The 16,641-nt window shown below is 46.2% G+C and overlaps 1 protein-coding gene across 2 annotated transcripts; it reads left to right on the forward strand.

The window, feature by feature from the left end:
- Positions 1 to 426: 426 nt before the first annotated feature.
- On the forward strand, positions 427 to 15,433 carry IRAK2 (interleukin 1 receptor associated kinase 2). 2 transcript variants are annotated; one of them, XM_065075837.1, is made up of 13 exons: positions 427 to 843; positions 1,916 to 2,095; positions 4,970 to 5,143; positions 5,723 to 5,835; positions 7,262 to 7,456; positions 7,898 to 7,962; positions 8,299 to 8,413; positions 9,130 to 9,239; positions 9,603 to 9,798; positions 10,079 to 10,141; positions 11,190 to 11,390; positions 11,556 to 12,066; positions 12,383 to 15,433. In XM_065075837.1, exons 1-13 carry the CDS (start codon positions 657 to 659, stop codon positions 12,499 to 12,501), a joined length of 2,229 nt encoding a protein of 742 aa, XP_064931909.1. In that variant the 5' UTR covers positions 427 to 656; the 3' UTR covers positions 12,502 to 15,433. The 2 variants fall into 2 exon arrangements, with proteins under 2 accessions (XP_064931909.1, XP_064931908.1); XM_065075836.1 differs by having other exon boundaries at positions 510 to 843; positions 7,289 to 7,456.
- Positions 15,434 to 16,641: the final 1,208 nt, after the last annotated feature.

The raw sequence follows: 16,641 nt of genomic DNA on the forward strand, positions 1-16,641 counted from the left end.
CGTGGGCACCGCTGGCTCTGCTAGCACCTCTGGCTCTGCCAGCACCTCTGGCACTGCGGGCACCGCTGGCTCTGCCAGCACCTCCGGCACTGCGGGCACCGCTGGCTCTGCCGGCACCGCTGGCTCTGCCAGCACCTCCGGCACTGCGGGCACCGCTGGCTCTGCCGGCACCGCTGGCTCTGCTGGCACCGCTGGCTCTGCCGGCACCGCTGGCTCTGCCGGCACCGCGCTGACCCACACACATCTGGCCTTGTCTGGAAGCGGCTGTTGCACAGCCTGCCGGCAATACCAGCTGTGCGTAACACGCAGGAAAAGCACCTTTCACCTCCATCGTGTGACACTTGTAATGTGGCAACCTGGCTGGAGCAATAGGCGCTCATGGAGAGGAAAATCTGATTTGCATTCAGGGCTTGACGTCAGGCGGAGCAGGAAGAGCGGAGTGTGGGCTGACCCTGCCAAGAAGCGCGGGGCTCTTTCCGCAGAACGGCGGCGAGCTGCCGGGGTGGGGACAGGCTGTCAGGGCCGGCCCCTCCGAGAAGAGGAAGCTTTGGAGAAAATCAGCCCCGCACAGAGCGCGGCGGAGGCAGAGCCTGCCCGGCGTCACTGCCTGCAGCCGCAGCCCGGCCCTCGGCGTGCACCATGCGTGGCCGCCGCTGATGGCCGCGGCGGGGACAAAGGGCGCTCCGGAGCGGGACTGCGAGGCCATGACCCTGCAGCGGCCGCCCCTGGCCCCTCGCGGGGCCTCGGCCCCGGTGCTGTACGTGCACAGCATGCCGGCCTGGGTGCTGGAGGATTTCTGCCGCAAGATGGACTGCCTCAGCGACTACGACTGGATGCGGTTTGGTGAGTGGCCGGCGCTCCCCGGGGCGGCGGGTGGCGATGGGGCACATGGTGGCAGTGTGGCCAGGACAGGCGGGCAAGGGGCACAAGGTTCAGGTGAAGTTTAGGTGAGTTTCGGACGAGGCTCGGCCAAGGTACGCAGCCATCCCGGGCAGGGCGCCCGGCCGAGCCGTCCGGCGGCGCTCAGCAGGGCCCTGCTCCAGACAGGGAGTCCCAGCGTGGCTGTGGTTTGGGACGGAGCGGAACCGCTGACGAGCAGGTGGAATTCCGGGTTCTGCGTTCCCCGCGTTCCGGGGCCCTCCGGCTCCCTCGCCTCGCTCTCCGCAGCTTGTGTGCTCCCCTCGGCTTGCGCTTTGTCCTCTGCTGCCTGCTCGCCCGTTTTCACAGCATTCCTCACGCCTGCTTAGATCTTCTACTTTTTCTTTCCTCCACGTGTATTCCCTCATACCTACTGCCCCTGTTTTCCTCTGTCCTGGCCCAGAAAATGTACTCCCTGAGATTTTAATTCTTTTTTTCTGCATTTCCGTCCAAACAGTTCTAACCTGCATCGCACGCAGGAATCGGGACAAATCATGGGGTCAGCTTTAACACTGTATCTCCCACTTTTAAAAATAGCCACAGGTTTATCTGGCTGTAAATAACACCCAGGTGACTCAGTTACTGTTTGCCTCACCATAACATTGGTATTTAGCAAAGCAGACAGGAGCGCAGCCTCACTACTGACTTTGTTGCCTATTTTGGGAGAGTCACACCAGGAATTTAGTCTGAATTTACTTTGGTACAAATTATTAAGGTGAGGGGAGATTATGGGGAAAATAAGCTGAAAAGTGTGACTGGGTTTTCTTTTTGAGTCTCTGATATAACAACATTTGTTCCAGAATAGTCAAAGGAAGAAAAGGAATATCTTACTTTAGGAGCTGAATCTTCTTTGTAGCCACATAGCTGATTGATTGTGATCCTTCCTTTTGAAAGTGTGCAAGCTAAAAAGCAAAGTGTGCCCATGCCTTAGCTTTCCCTGCTTGCACTTGTTTGGTTTTGCAGTCCGTAAACAGGAATATCGGTTGTCTCCCACCAGCCTCCTACGTGATAACTGATCAGACAGAGCTACGGAAAATCAAGTGCCTGGAGAAGACGGGGATCAGCATCACGCGGGAGCTGATGTGGTGGTGGGGAGTGAGGCTGGCGACGGTGCCGCAGCTGCTGGAGCTGCTGCAGGGGCTGCAGCTCTACCGGGCGGCCCAGGTCATCCTGGACTGTGAGTACCTGCCCTGCCTGCGGCGCCGGCCGGGGGCTCCGCTGCCAGCGCCAGGGCCCGGGTCCAGCGTTCCTCCACTGATTCTCCTTTCCTCCTCTGTCACATAAAATCTGTGGTGGGATCGAAGAGGTGACATAGAGGAGGAATCGCTGGTCCCTCTTGTTTTTCACTGACATTTTGTCTTGATACTCTAATTTCAACAAACTCAGAGTAGAAAAGCCTGCAATCAGTTTTGCCCGTTCTGGCATCACCCCTGCGCAGCCTTTTGATTCAGCAGATCCGCTCTGTGACTGAATTAACTCTCAGCGCTCAGCTTCGGAGACTGTAACAATTCTCACTCCTCGTTCCTCAGGAAAGCAAACCAAGCTACAGGAAAGTGAACTCAAGTCTGTTTCCATTTGTATGGCAGTGGTCCAACGCTTACTTTAGTCACAGGGACTGTGACTTGGAGGGTCTAGTCTGAGTGGGCTGAAAACAAAATCTTGATGGTTTTGTTTTGGTTTTTTTTTTTGTTTGTTGGTTTGGGGGTTTTTGTTTCTTTGTGTTTTTTTTAACCTATACACTGAATAAATCTGATTTAGATGCCACCAAGGCAACAAGCCCGGATCCCTGATAATGGTGTTGTAGTGGATACTCTGGAGCAGAGGCTGGCTGCCCCCATGGGAAACACTTGTGCTCTGTGCCTGTTGGGTGTCAGACACAGCTGGTCCCAGTTTTCGGGTGTTCTCGGATAAGGCAGTGTAACCTGCCACACCTTAACTCCCATCAGTTCCAGCCCTTGCGTTCTTTCCCTGGCAGAGCGTGCTCCGGGGCCCACCTTTGTTTGCAGCTGCTCATTGCAGTGTATTCCTTTACAGAACCCATTGACATTTCTGTAATCCCACTTTATACATCATGATTTCATTAAAAAAAAACACATTCTCCTTCTCAGAAACATAAGAACTGAGATAGAAAAATTACTGAATGTTTCTGCTGCTCCACAATAGCAGCAACAACTTTCCCTGTAATTTCTGTCTGTCATGGAAAAGGCCGGTTTGTTCAGTTAGGCGTGATGCCTCTTCTTTCCCACGTGGGTTAATTCTGACATTTTCGCAAAAGCTGAGTTCAAAGAGCTTAGAAAAATCGTTTGTTAGCACAACTGAAAAGATGTTGCTTTCCCCCCCAGGCAGGGTCTCTTCTCTTCTCTTCTCTTCCCAGACCATGAGCAGATTTCAGGCTGAATTAGTTCAGCCCGTTGCAGGGTGAATCACACCAAGAGACGTGCATGTGATTTCAGAGCCGTTGCTGGCCCAGCACAGGCACAGCACCGCGCGGGGGCCTCAGACGAGCCCCGGGAGCCCCAGGGCCGGTCTCTGGTCACCCCAACATGGCTCTGGGTGCGATCCTCAGAGGCAGAATTTGAAAGCCCCGCACAACATTCTTACACAAGAACCAAGTAAGATTTGTCTCCCTGATTACGTAAAATGCAAAGAATCGGGCTTCCAATCCAAGAACAGCCTCCAGCAACACTGTCATTAAAATTAAATATACAGCGCAGACAAACATCACTGCGCAGAAAAATTAATCATCCTTCTGTTTGTCTGACTGGTTTTAAGTGGAATGCAAATACCGCTGTAGCTTGTGCAACGCGCAGCCGGGTTCAGCCTCCAGCACAGGTGGGGACCGCCTGCTGGCTTCGGGCTTCTGTGAGTTACCTTTTTGTTTTCAGCTATCTCAAAAACACCTTTGAGACTTTTTGAACTTCACTTTTAGTCATGTTTCTGGATGGTCAATATTTACTTTTGTCACAGATCAATTCAAATGCAATAATTGGCAAAACTACCATGAAATGATCTTTCTAAAAACCTTCTTATAGTTGTCTTTTGTATGGAGGTCCACAGCAAACCTTCATGTTCATGGAAGTGGCTGAAGTGTGGGTTATTTTGTTGTTCTGCCATGTGGAAAGAGTTTGATTTTTCTGGAATTAACCCAACACGGGCACTCCACTGTGTGCTCACTCACAAGCAGAAGTGAATTCTAGAAGGATCTTTTCAGGTTTAGACAAATCTTTGAAGTCTTTACCCTCAATTTCTGCTTTTTATCTCTATCTAAGATACTTACTCTGGCGATTCCTCTTGGGCAGATGCAGATAATCCATTGCTTGTTCTGTTGGGCGCTTCAGAAAACGAAGTGGTCCTTCCATCACCACCGCTCTGTTCGTTCTGATGTGAAGGCACCAGCCGCACACACGGGCAGACGTTCTGCTGGCAGGTTACTCCCAGGAGAGTTCTACCTCCCTCCATCAACTCTTGTGTTACTCTAGTCCCACTTCTGCATGTCCATAATCATCTTTTTTTCCTTATGTGAGTTCTTCAGCTTCAGTGGTGACCTGTTTGATGTGCAGGAAGTTGCAAAATTCATGAAAAAACCCTGAAAAATAGGTCAAAAGAGGGAAGTGATTCAAATTTGAGAGACTTCGAGGTTAATGTACAGGGGGAAACAACTGCAGAACAGAGGGACTATGGGTTTTGCCTGAAGTCCTGCAGCCCATTCAATAGCTAATTTTAAAACCTGTAAAAATTGGGATTTCATAGAATCCTGACAGTAATGAAGAAACATGTGATTTTTCTAAGTTTCAGTTTGAAGACCTATTTTCTTTCAAACCTGCATTCATAGGTGACACTTATTCATTTTTAATAGTAGTTAATGTCACTGATGTGGTCTGAATTTAAATACCAATAATGTTCAGGCAATTTAACAGTAAATTGCTTGGGTGTTCATTTTAATGTTCATGTTAACGTACAGTCTGTTTTCCTGGCTGGGACTATTTTCTGATAACTGATTAGAGTCAGACTCTGTTTTCCCTGGTAATTTTTCTCTTTCTTCCCTCTGAAGGGACATCAGCCTCTAACATCAGCATTAGCAGCTCTGAGAAAGAAGAGCCGGTAGCGCCGCCTAAGCAGGAGAACACACCTGTACCTGCCCCGGAAAACAAACCGAGAGAGAGGGAAAAAGAGATAAGTGTGGTGCCGTCACCAGACTCTTCACATCCCGCAGTGTCACCCACAGGTAGGAAGGAAAGCGAGAGGTTCTGAATTTGCTTTGCCATTGAAAGGACCGTATGGATGAGACTGCTCCCCATCGGCTTTCAGCAGAGCCCTCTGTCCGGGCGGGGGGCCGAGCCCAGGACCCCCAGGAGAGCATCTGAGCAGCAGAATGTGTCCCCACACCAGGACAGCTCTGTGTCCCCACACCAGAACAGCCCTGTGTCCCCACACCAGGACAGCCCTGTGTCCCCACACCAGGACAGCGCTGTGTCCCCACACCAGGACAGCCGTGTGTCCCCACACCAGGACAGCCGTGTGTCCCCACACCAGGACAGCCCTGTGTCCCCACACCAGGACAGCCCTGTGTCCCCACACGAGGACAGCCCTGTGTCCCCAGCAGGGCTGGGGAGATCCGTGCAGTCATCTTGCAAAGAGGAACTGGGAAAATAGCTCCCCATCTTCACACAGGATTTCACATTTTGAGAGCTCATCACAGTTTATCCCTGGTTAGGAAATTCAACAAAATACCCCAGGCCTTCATAATTAGTCATGGGCTGTGGGATTATAAAAATAGTGTGTATTGTCAACACTGTTATTTCAGCTCCAGGTGCTGTTTCCGAAGGAGCCTTGTATTCACTCCCTTCTCCACCACCTCCCCCAAGAGACCTTTTGACATCCTTGCAGTCAAACCCTCCTGTCTCATCAAGTGTGAAGGTAAATCCCTTTAGTATTCAGTGAGGAAAATTGTCTTTATGTGATTCTGTGCTTTTTTCAATTCAAGTTTATCCCTCTATTTGTATAAAATATAGATCTAGTGAAAAAGTGGGGCTTGATTACTATTTGTTTGGACTGAATGTAATACTAATGCATCAGCTAGATTGCTTACCGTTTACATCACTTTGCCAGTGAAGGAGCACTGAAGGAAAAAATTAACACTCTTGCATACTGCATAGCTCAGCATGGGTAACATGCCCACAGCAGCAATAATTTGGAAGGAATTTCCTGTAGAGGTTTTACAGAGGATGTACCGTTTCTGGTGTGATGGTAGGACAGCACAATATACACCACTGCCCAGGCAGAACGGCACACTTCTTTTAGTTTGATTTTATGCCTGAAATGTGGTGTCTGCTCCAAACCGGACTGGTATCGAATTTACGTCAGGCTGCCCAGAGTCCTGTGTGGCTGACAGTTTAAAATCTCCAAGGATGGAGGTTCCGTCACTGCTCCGAGCCCGTTCCAGTGCCCAACCATCGCACTGGGCAAGGTTTTCTCCTGCTCCTAACGATTTCAGCACAGCCTCCTGTTGCTCTCTTGTCTCGGAGATGATCGTCTGGCCAGGTCCGTCCCGGGGTTCCCAGAGCCCTGCTCAGATCCACGTGTGCACTCTGCTCTCTTCACGGGGCTGCCCCAGCATGTTTGCTTTGGTTTATTTAGTTTGAGGTCTTGTTTTGCTTTAAAGATTGTGTTTTTAGATTTTAAACTCTTCCAAAATAACACGGTTGAAGAGTACCAGCCAGAAGAGAAGGTTGTGACAAAGAATGCAGTTGTTTCAGAGTTTCGAGGGAGTTGTTTTGTTGTCTCAAGTCTGGAGCACATTAAGGTTGTGAAAGCTGCATGAGCAGGTTACAGTGGAACTGTAATAACTGTTGGCATTAGGACTTGCCACACTGGAAGCAAAAAATATTGTGCAACCAATGCCAGATGCTTCAGAAGTAGATGTGAAGTTCCTACCAGAACATAAACACACCATGAGGGACCCTGCTTTCTGAGCCAGTTGTTTCTTAATATATGGCCAAGCCATAAAGATTAATGTATTTTGTAGCTTAAACTGACATCGCTCCATATAAATATGTGGAGTTTTAAACAAAACTAAGTCTGTTTTCTGGGAAAGGTGGAAATGCAAATTGGTGACTGTGTTCAAGTCTCTTTTACTATGCAAAATCTTTACATCAGCAAAACTCATCAAGACAGATATTAGAAAGGGAATGCCTAATGAGTGGTTGCACAGTACCTTTTGCAATTTCTTTCAACAATCACAGTGATTGCTTAAATCATGGAAAAGAAAATATGACACCTGAAAGAAGGAAAAAGCAAATGAATTTTCCTGAGATCTAAACTTGTCTCTTCTACAAATGTGTAGCCTTGCAGCTCTTTTGCGCCTCAGCAGGAAACAAGGACGGATCTCCCCAGCGGGAGTCTCCTGTGGACCCACGGGGAAGTCACTGCTGCCACCAACGGCTTCAGCGACAAGAGCAGGATTTGTGAGGGTACTTTTGCGGACATCTACAAGGGTCAGAGGAACAACACAGTGTATGTCATCAAAAGACTGAAAGAGGCAAGTACTGCACCTTTTCTTTTTCTTTGGAGGGGTATGTTATTAGTATCTCTTGAGCATTAGCAGTTGTCTACTATTGTCTGGGCAAGGAACCAGAATGGCTACACAAGAGGAGAGGCAAAAAGGAAAAGGTGTACAGTGAGTACACCTAGATTTAGCAAACACATACCAGAGAGATTGGACTCCTGTGAGTAGTTTTATTAACTCTATCCATGGAGTAGCTCGCAATGTAGCTACCTGCAGTGACGACTGGATCAGAGGTATCTTTACATTGGTTTTTGTTCTAATTTTCAATTAATTGTTGCCTTTGACACAAAGTTACCATCAGTGATACTTGCTTATTTTCTAAAGTAGCTTGTCATCTAGAGACTAAAGGATCTGTATAAATGCAACATCTCCATCATTACTGTTGACATTCTGTTGCATGTTTTCATTTTTCAGATGGAATGCACAAGCCCAAATTCCACCCAGAGATTCTTTCACACAGAAGTACAGATTTGCTTTCGGTAAGCAGCTGGCTTCCCACGCAGCCTGGGCTGTTGTCCGTGTGTCCAGTTCAGGAGGGCTGTGTCTGTGTGCTGGGCGCTGGGCTGGCTGGGGCGGGGGCTGTGCAGCTGGGATGCTGCGGGTCCCTGCTGAGCGCACGCAGCCGCTCTGCCCGTCCCGAGCCAGGGAAGCCACGTCTGCTGGGGCTCTGAATGCCCTGCCTGCTCAGCGCCCCTCTCCTTGCTCCTGCTGTCCTGCTCAGGTGCCTTCAATTGAGGAGTTTATTCCAACTCAGGAATGTATTTTTCTGTGTTGCTCTTCTTTCATTTGCAAATCCTTGTTATCTGTGCCTGCAGGTGCTGCCATGTCAACATTTTGCAGCTGCTGGGTTTCTCAGTAGAAACTGGACTGCACTGTCTGATATATCCGTACCTACCTAATGGATCCCTGCAAAACAAACTTCAGTGTCGAGTAAGCAAATAATCTGGGTCTATTATCTATCTGTGATTACAAGTCCCATCCTGTTACTGGATGAAAAGCAACTTTATCTCTGAATTCTGAGAAACCGTAAAAAAAGAAGTGCCCAAATCTCTTGGCTGCAAGTAGCAAAAAGGCTGCAGCTCTCCTCCAGTTTTCCTACTGCAAAGCAGATCAAGTCAACAGGAAGTTTCTGCTGTGCAGTCCTTAGTTTTTTAAAGTAATAAGGAATCTGCAAAGTGTGTCTACTCGTAATATTTAATGGGACTTGGGAATATGTTTCTGTAGAATCCATCATCATATTCATTGGCATAATGTGCTATGAAGATTTACGAGGGCTCAAGAGGGAGCAGTTTGAGATGCTGATGCTGACCGAAAGAGCATTTGTGGAGAGGACAGTAGGGCAGAGGAACATCAGAAAAGCAATGCGCAAACGCAGCGTGAGGCCTCGGTGATCGCCAGGACGTGGTGCTGTGGACAAGCGTGGTCCTTGCTGGATCCGTATCTCACTGTGTCCTGGCAGGAAAAGTGTTCAGCACAGTATATAAGAACAGGTTCCTTCCTCGGCCTAGAAATCATCAGCTTCTGCCTTGGACCAAACTTTACATTTAGGTCAGGAGGAGTTTGGATTGGGACTAAAACTCAGATTCTGGTTTTCAAAACTTCCAATGCCTTACAGCTTTTTATTTTATGAAATGCCTTCTTTGCAGGATGACTCTGCTCCGCTGACGTGGGAGATGCGAATGAGCATTTCCATAGGTCTCATCCGAGCTGTAGAGTATTTACATAATTTTGGAATCCTTCACGGGAATATCAAAAGGTAAGGGGTTTGGTTACCTGTTAATTCCAGGATTTCTTTAACAATAATGCCTGAAAGCTTATGCACTTTTGGAATCCATTTGCAGTATCCTTCTGCTGTCTCTTGCTCTATGGGGTGTTTTCCTTTTTAATGTTTAATCTTTGTCTTTTCTAAATGATGGAAGTGTATTCTTTTAAATTCATTTTTGAGTGCTTGTCCTTCCCCCTCTCCCCTTCTACCAGTCTTTATCCTTTCATTCACACACAGCAGGCCAAATGCTGGAAACTTTCAGCACTTAATTTTAAAGGTGTAAATCTGCAATTCTTTACCTCAAGTTCAAGTAATTACTTGACCAATGTTGTTATTTGTCTTTCTGTACCACAGCTCAAATATCTTGCTGGATGAAAACTTTACACCAAAGCTCGGACATTCAGGTCTGCGATTGTATTCTGCTGATAAAAAATCAGAATGCGCTGTGATGAAAACCAAAGTCCTGCAGGCTTCTCTGACCTACCTGCCTGAAGATTTTGTCAGACACGGGCAGCTGACAGCCAAAGTTGATGTATTCAGCTGTGGTGTGGTACGTTGCCTTTCCTCCATGTGCTGTTGCAGTCTTTGGTGCCTCTGCACAGGAAACTGGATGTAAGGAGCAATTGCACCTAACTATAAAATATAGAGCTGGCTCTGCAGGCAGATCTGACGTGTCACGAGGATTGCCTAGATCTGGTGTTGTTAAGCTATCTGAAGTAGAACTATAATTTCAAGATACCCTGGCAGTTCAGCATTTCTTTAGTTACAAAACACATATTAAAAAATGGAATTAATTCTGAACAAATTTATCTTTCAAATATACTTTCTAGGTCTTAGCAGAGATACTGACAGGGATTAAGGCATTGGACGAAGGAAGACGCCCTATGTATCTGGTAAGAAAAAGCAGGAATAATGAATACCAAAAAAGGGAACGGAGTTGCTGTCATAAAATGAATTTGCATTTGATATAAATACAGTTTGGTATTTGCAGTCTGCTGTACACATCCTGAAGAAGGGATATTTAGAAGCCATATCCTGGTGCCATTAACATCAATAGCCTACCTGCCTTTAGATAGAAGCAGAATATTATATATTCCTGTTTTATCTACTACATTCATGAGTGCTGGCCCGATTCTATTAGGAGATACTCCAGAATAACTGGTGTTTAAACACGTGCTTCTTTTAGAGAGAAGGCTTTGTGCTGAAATGCTGCTGCATGTTTCTATGTGCCAGAAAGAGGTGTTATGAGCCAAACCGAATGGGGAAACCTGGGCAGGCGGCAACTGCACTTGCTCATCATCCTGTTTACCAGGCGTGTATGTATTGCGCTGGTGGCTGGAATTTCCAGTCTAGCCAATTTGCCCAAGCTGTGATTAGAACCACACAGACTCCTCTCACGGGGAACCAGAGCTGCCAGGCCATTAGCCCCACGTTGGGCACGGCAGCCTCGCGGTGCTCCTGCCGGGCCGTGCAGCTTCTGCCCTGTCCCGTTGGAGCCTTTGAGGGGAAAACAATAGTACCCTCACTTACTATTTCCAGGCAATTCAGCAATGTTCAAATGGGTTCAGAAAATAAAGGATCTGAGGTTTCTGACACCTTTAACAAACGTTTGAAAAGTCCTGTGCTAGAATGCTGCTACATACAGTGCTGATTATTTTTCATTCTTATAAATGGGCCTAAGCCTTGAAGAGCTGGGTCTGCTGTAGTGAATTTGAGGTTCAGCACATGCAGAGAAAACCTTTGGCCTTTGCTCTCCTCTGAAAACAAACATTTCTGTCAGTTTCATGAATGGAGATTCTTAAAGCTTTTAGGTCTATAAACCAGCCATTAAGGAGCAACAATAACAAATACAGGGCAAGAGTCATATTCTGACCGATTCAGATAGAAATAAATGTTTGTGTTAATTTTGTATTCACTGATGCATCTCTTTCCTTTGAACAGAAAGATATGATTGCTGATGAAATTCAAACAGCGAAAGAAAGCTCGTACTCCAAAGTCCAAAGTGTTGAAAAGCTGGCTGCCAAGGAAATATGCTCTAAATATCTAGACAGGAACGCAGGACACTTGCTGGAGGAGGTTGCTGTTGATTTTGCCTCGGCCATCTGTTTTTGTCTGAGAAAGAAGAATTCAGGCATAGCAGAGGTAATATTTTAAATACATGAGCAAGACTTTAATCTTCTTGACAGCAAGGTCTAAAGCTACAACCTTCATGCCCTGCTTATTTTTGAGAGTGTTGACGTGGGAGAACATGTGTAAGCAGGTCTATGGGAATTACTCTGCATTCACAGATTTTGTTGTTAAAAACAGGTGCTTGAAATTATGGAAATGGCTGAAAATAAATTAAGAGAGCATTACATCTGTGGAAGCAGCATTTCTGGCTTCTCCATGAACACTCCAGAAGAAACTGATGACGAGACGGCCAGTGTCAGCACAGACGCGCCTTCTGCAGGGGAGAGCAGAGGGGCCAGCACGCAGGCAGCGGTGCCGAGCAGTGCCGCCCCGCGCACGGCGCTGCTGGGGGCCCCGGCGCCCCACACGGACTGCGGACAGCTGTCCAGGGTCCCCTGTGAGTCCGATGAGTCAGCCAGCTTTATCTGGAACCCTTCAGACAGATCTACAGATGAGCTACCTGGCAGCAGCTGTAACAACTCCGAAAACACGGCAGCCTCCAATGACAGGATCAAGCAGGAGAAACCTGCACTCCAGGAAAGGAATGCAGCATGTGCCACACATGAGGACGTCTTGGCAGCGGCGGCTGCTGCACCGAGCACCTTGCAGCAAACCAACGCACAGCTTGACTCTTCGTGCTCCTCACAAGGTAAGTCTGGGTAAACCTGCAGGGCACACCCAGGACATTGAAAAGCACAGCAGCGACTAATCTCTCTCTTCTCCGGAGTTGCTTAGGTTCTTTTTCCTACTTCTAAACACATTTCAGTAAATCTTTTCTCCTCGGTTATGATTTTACCAATAAACCTACAAAATGTTTTCTGGTTTTCTAGCATATTTTTAAAGTTCTTTTTGTTGTTGTTGTGGTTTTGTTGTTGTGTTTTGCCTGGTTTTGATTTTAAAGTTGTCTGTTCCTTCGACAATAGATGGATTTTTTTTCTCAATATTTGGGCTTTTTTGTTTTTCAGCAATAGCCAGAGAGACATCTTGGAAAATAAAGATAAATGATAAAAAAAAGAAGCTCATGGAAAATATTTTGCTGTATGAAGAAGACAAATTAAACAGTTCTGAACTTTTCGAATCATAAATTGGATGGATTTATTAGCAGTGGCCAGCTCAGAAGAAGAAATAAGGACTTTCTCTTCATTAAAAGATGGTAAAAGTGTGCCTTTCATGTAAGGTTAAGTAGCAGCTTTGGATCAGAAACATTACCCCTGGCTGAAGAAAGCAAAAGTGATGACACTGAGAAGAAACAGAAAATCTCTGTTCCAAAGCAGATCAAAGCACAATGCTGCCCTGTAAGCAGAAACGCCTTCTTCTTTTTCATCTGCAATGTGACAAGCTATGGCAAACACAAGCAATGGCCAAAATCATTTCTGATCCCTTTGCAGCGTATTTCGGAAAGCACTTACATGGAATGGATGTCTTCTTAAAACCACAGTCCCAGCAGTTACAGGGCAAGCGCTGATCGGCGATCCGGGAGCAACACCCTTCGTGGTTTCCCATTGTGCACGAGCAGGCAGAAATCTCCAGAGCCTGGAGGACGTTTCAGTTTTCAAATGAATCTATCCCAGCCATTGAATCTTGGTCCAACCCACAGCTCTACCGGAGAGGGGGATTCTTTTGGAAGTTCTCAGATGTGTTCTGCATGACTCAGTCTCAGTTTGAATGGCACTGAATGTGCTGGAAAGAAAGAATTTCAGCCACTTTAGTTTACTCTATGAGCTGCTCTCCTCCATATGTACATATGACATCCCTTGAAGTCCAACATTTACCTTTTGCTGTCAGAGCTCTAGGACAGTGTTTCATTCTTTGTAAGAGTATTTTTGGAAGTTATTTTTTTCTAAGTGTCCTTTACATGTTGTTAAGGTTTCTCATTGTGTTTCACACGGTAACTTGTATATTTTGGATTAGGGACAAGATTTTAATTTAAAATATCTTTAATTTTGTCATAGGTCACTTGAAATCCAATTTATTACATTTATTTTGGCAATGGGTTAAAGAATCAGTGAAAGGTGAGCTACCAGTGGAGCTGTTCCCGGAGCGTGCTCACCACGGGTTGGTGTCTCCTGGCTGACCACCAGCAGCCTCGGGGTCAGCCTCGGTGAGCGCTCCTCAAAGGAAAAATAGAAGCTTGTATGCTGGCATATTATCAAGTGAAAGCCCCTCTAAGCAAGCGGCACTGTTATTGTTAGGACTGTTTGTTATTTGTGATACTGTTAGCATATTGCCCTCTCCTGCAGCCTAAGCAAATACGGGTTTGTTATCAACAGAAAGAACCAGCAGAAGGTGCGGCTCAGCTCCCAGACAGGTGACTGCTGCCTCCTCAGCAGGGACACGGGCCCTGCTGTACAGAAACGCCTGAATTCACAAGGGACTTCAGGAAATGGTTTTTTAAACATGAATTTACATGCAACTCTTTTCATTGGAATTGTGTAGTGGTATCTTTTTCCTAGCTTTATGCAAAGGTTGAGTAAAGCTTCATATCTTCTATATTTGCACAGTACCTCATTCATCGTAGGTACTCTTATGAGCAAGTAAAAGTATTTTAACTAAAGACTTGAGTATTAGAATCATCTGTACATTTATCAAATTTATTTCTACACTAAAACCTGGTAAAAATCCTTAATTATAAGTGCCTTGGATACTGTCTATATATTTGTCAGTGTCAGTAAGTTTATTTTACCAGAATGAAACCAAGAAAACACTGGTACTGACACCACAAACATTGAGTATATTCGGGTTGCTCAATAATTGCTTAATTCTACATGAGATTTAATTGAGATACTTTATGGTGTTGAAAATTTAATATTTATTGTTTTCCATGGATATATTTTTGGGAGATCCATGGTAAATACCTTGGGTCCCCTCCAGGAAGAAATGCACATAGACACAGCCCAGAGAACACAAGTCTTTACAATCGAGAAACGTAATTTAGACACAGCTCTGTTTCATAAAAACGCTTTAAAGGTTCTGTTCTCCCCTAGTCACAACATCAAATTGTTATTCTTTGCTTTGTTCCATGTTAGTTTTTAAATGGTCTGAGGTGAAATACATGGTCTTGTAGAGTTACAGAAACATATAACGTAACATATATAAGACACTGTAGTCTTGCAATATGGTATTCTGTTACATATCTTGCCTAGTCAGTAGAACGTATGTTTAATCTCAACTTGGCATATTTATACATTACCAATTACTAATACCTTTGTGATTAAAAAAAACAGAGCAAACCTGCTTTTGCATGATTTATGGCACAGAAAAATGCGTCTCAGTCTGCCCTATTAGGTAAATTTGTGTTAGCAGGGAAGCAGCTCAAAGTCTCTTTGCACACAATAATTAGGAATTATTAGTACAAACATGTTAATCCAGTCTTCATTCACTGTTAAATAGCTGATTTTTTTTTCCTTTGAGGCATCCCTAGAGAAAAATGCCACCCTAAAATGAATAATTACAAGGATTACCGAGATGTAACTGACATCTATTGTTGTTTCGATGCACAATCTATAGTATCCTTTATCCTGAAGACATTGTAGCTCTGTCATAAATGAAGAACAACTCCGATTTTTTTAAATCCATGAATATTATAATGAGGGCACAGAATGATTTTTTAAATAATCGTTATACAACTATGCAAGTAAAACTAGTTTGGAGATTAGCACCTCCCAGAGGTGCTTTTCAAACCTAGAGGCTGAATATCATCCTGTATTGTTGATTAATGGTAAGAATTATCAATTCATTGACATATTTTATGTTTTCTTGTATGTTCAATTCTAATAATGTGAATAAATACAAACATGGAAGCATCATGTCTACTAGCAAAACTAAGAAGGCATTGAAATATGTAGAGTGTGAAGAAAGCTCCATTACACAGTTTTTTGAGGTTACTAATTGCTATGTAACAAACTAGCATTTTTTCTGTATCTATTGACTGCACCTTGTCTATCCTTTGCATTAAAACATTTTTGTATCTAAAAATGAAGTGTCCATGCTACAAAATATACAGCTTCCACCATTTACTAGGTTGTGTTGGATTTGTGGGGTTCTTTCAGGCAGAGGTGTAAGAGATGCATTTCCTAACACTTGATGAATCATGTTTCCTGATGCTATTTCTTACATAGTTGCTGCCATTTTTTAAAGCAAATGGTAAGTTTTCCTAAACTGAAAGCCTGGACTGCACCTTCAGTCGCTGCGCACAGCGGGTGTGAGGGACAGCCCAGCCACACCACAGCGATCCACCTGAACCTGCAGCTGAAAAACTCAGGTAAGTATTTTGAGACATGATTCCTACAGCAGAACACCATTCCGAGGAAACAACGGCAGCATGGTCTGCGTAAAGCTGTCGTGTTTGAGAGGGTGTTCGACAGGCTGAGAGAGGGAAAAAGCAGCAGAAAAGCAAACAGTGTGACTGCATCGCTAAGTCAATAACAACAATTCACACTGAAGACAAGCTCATCCCCGCACACCGGCCTGCACACGATCAAATGCGTGGCTTGTATTTTGTGCACCATTCTGTGTGACACCCTTGCCCAAACTTAGGTCTTTCACCCACACTAATTCATACAATACAATCCAGGTGCCTTTTGCAGCATTCCCAGCTGATACAAATATCTTTTTCTCTCATTAAGTCCTCTAATTAATAAAGCTTGGCCTGCTGAGAAAATAGCTAGCACAAAAGCCCACAGGATGGCCCAGTTTGCTCCTCAAGGGCCTTCTCCACGCTTCCCTCCTCAGGGCAGGGGCTGGAGGCCACGCCCTCACAGCCCAGAGCCGGTGGGGCCGAGCCCAGAGCCCGCCGGCGTCCCGCGTACCACAGCCCCCGACAGCGGCTTTCTGCCCGTCCTGCTGCCGCTGGCCCTTTACCTGCGAGCAGCCCCGGTACGACGCGCTGGGCTCGGTGGCGGCGCCGTGGCGGGGCTGAGGGGAGCAAGCGGCGGGGCCGCGCGTCTTTCCCGCCCTTACCGCCCTGCCCGGCCCAGCCAATCGGCGCTAACGGCGGCTGGAAGTCGCCCAATCGGCGCCAGGGCTGGTCCCAATGTCCCGCCTTCGGGGGCGGGGCTGTCGTTGGAGGGTGCGCGGTGGCGTGAGGGGCGCAGGGCTGAAATGAACGTGAGTGTGGTGAGGGAAGTATCATGCGAAGAACAGAAAATAAGTGCGGCTTGGGAGATCAAGAGGTTGGAGGTAACAGGAAGAAGAAAATAAAGCAGCAGTGACCCGTTGTGATGAC

This window comes from Columba livia, chromosome 10 (assembly GCF_036013475.1).
Source record: "Columba livia isolate bColLiv1 breed racing homer chromosome 10, bColLiv1.pat.W.v2, whole genome shotgun sequence".
Classification (NCBI taxonomy): Eukaryota; Metazoa; Chordata; class Aves; order Columbiformes; family Columbidae; genus Columba; species Columba livia.

What these genes read in the sequence shown, in the direction of transcription:
- IRAK2 (XM_065075837.1), top strand. Translation starts at nt 657, where the DNA reads ATGGCCGCGGCGGGGACAAAGGGCGCTCCGGAGCGGGACTGCGAGGCC. An exon ending in GGCCCAGGTCATCCTGGACT is followed by an intron (nt 2,096 to 4,969) that starts GTGAGTACCTGC and finishes TTCCCTCTGAAG; the next exon opens with GGACATCAGCCTCTAACATC. An exon ending in GAAGTACAGATTTGCTTTCG is followed by an intron (nt 7,963 to 8,298) that starts GTAAGCAGCTGG and finishes CTGTGCCTGCAG; the next exon opens with GTGCTGCCATGTCAACATTT.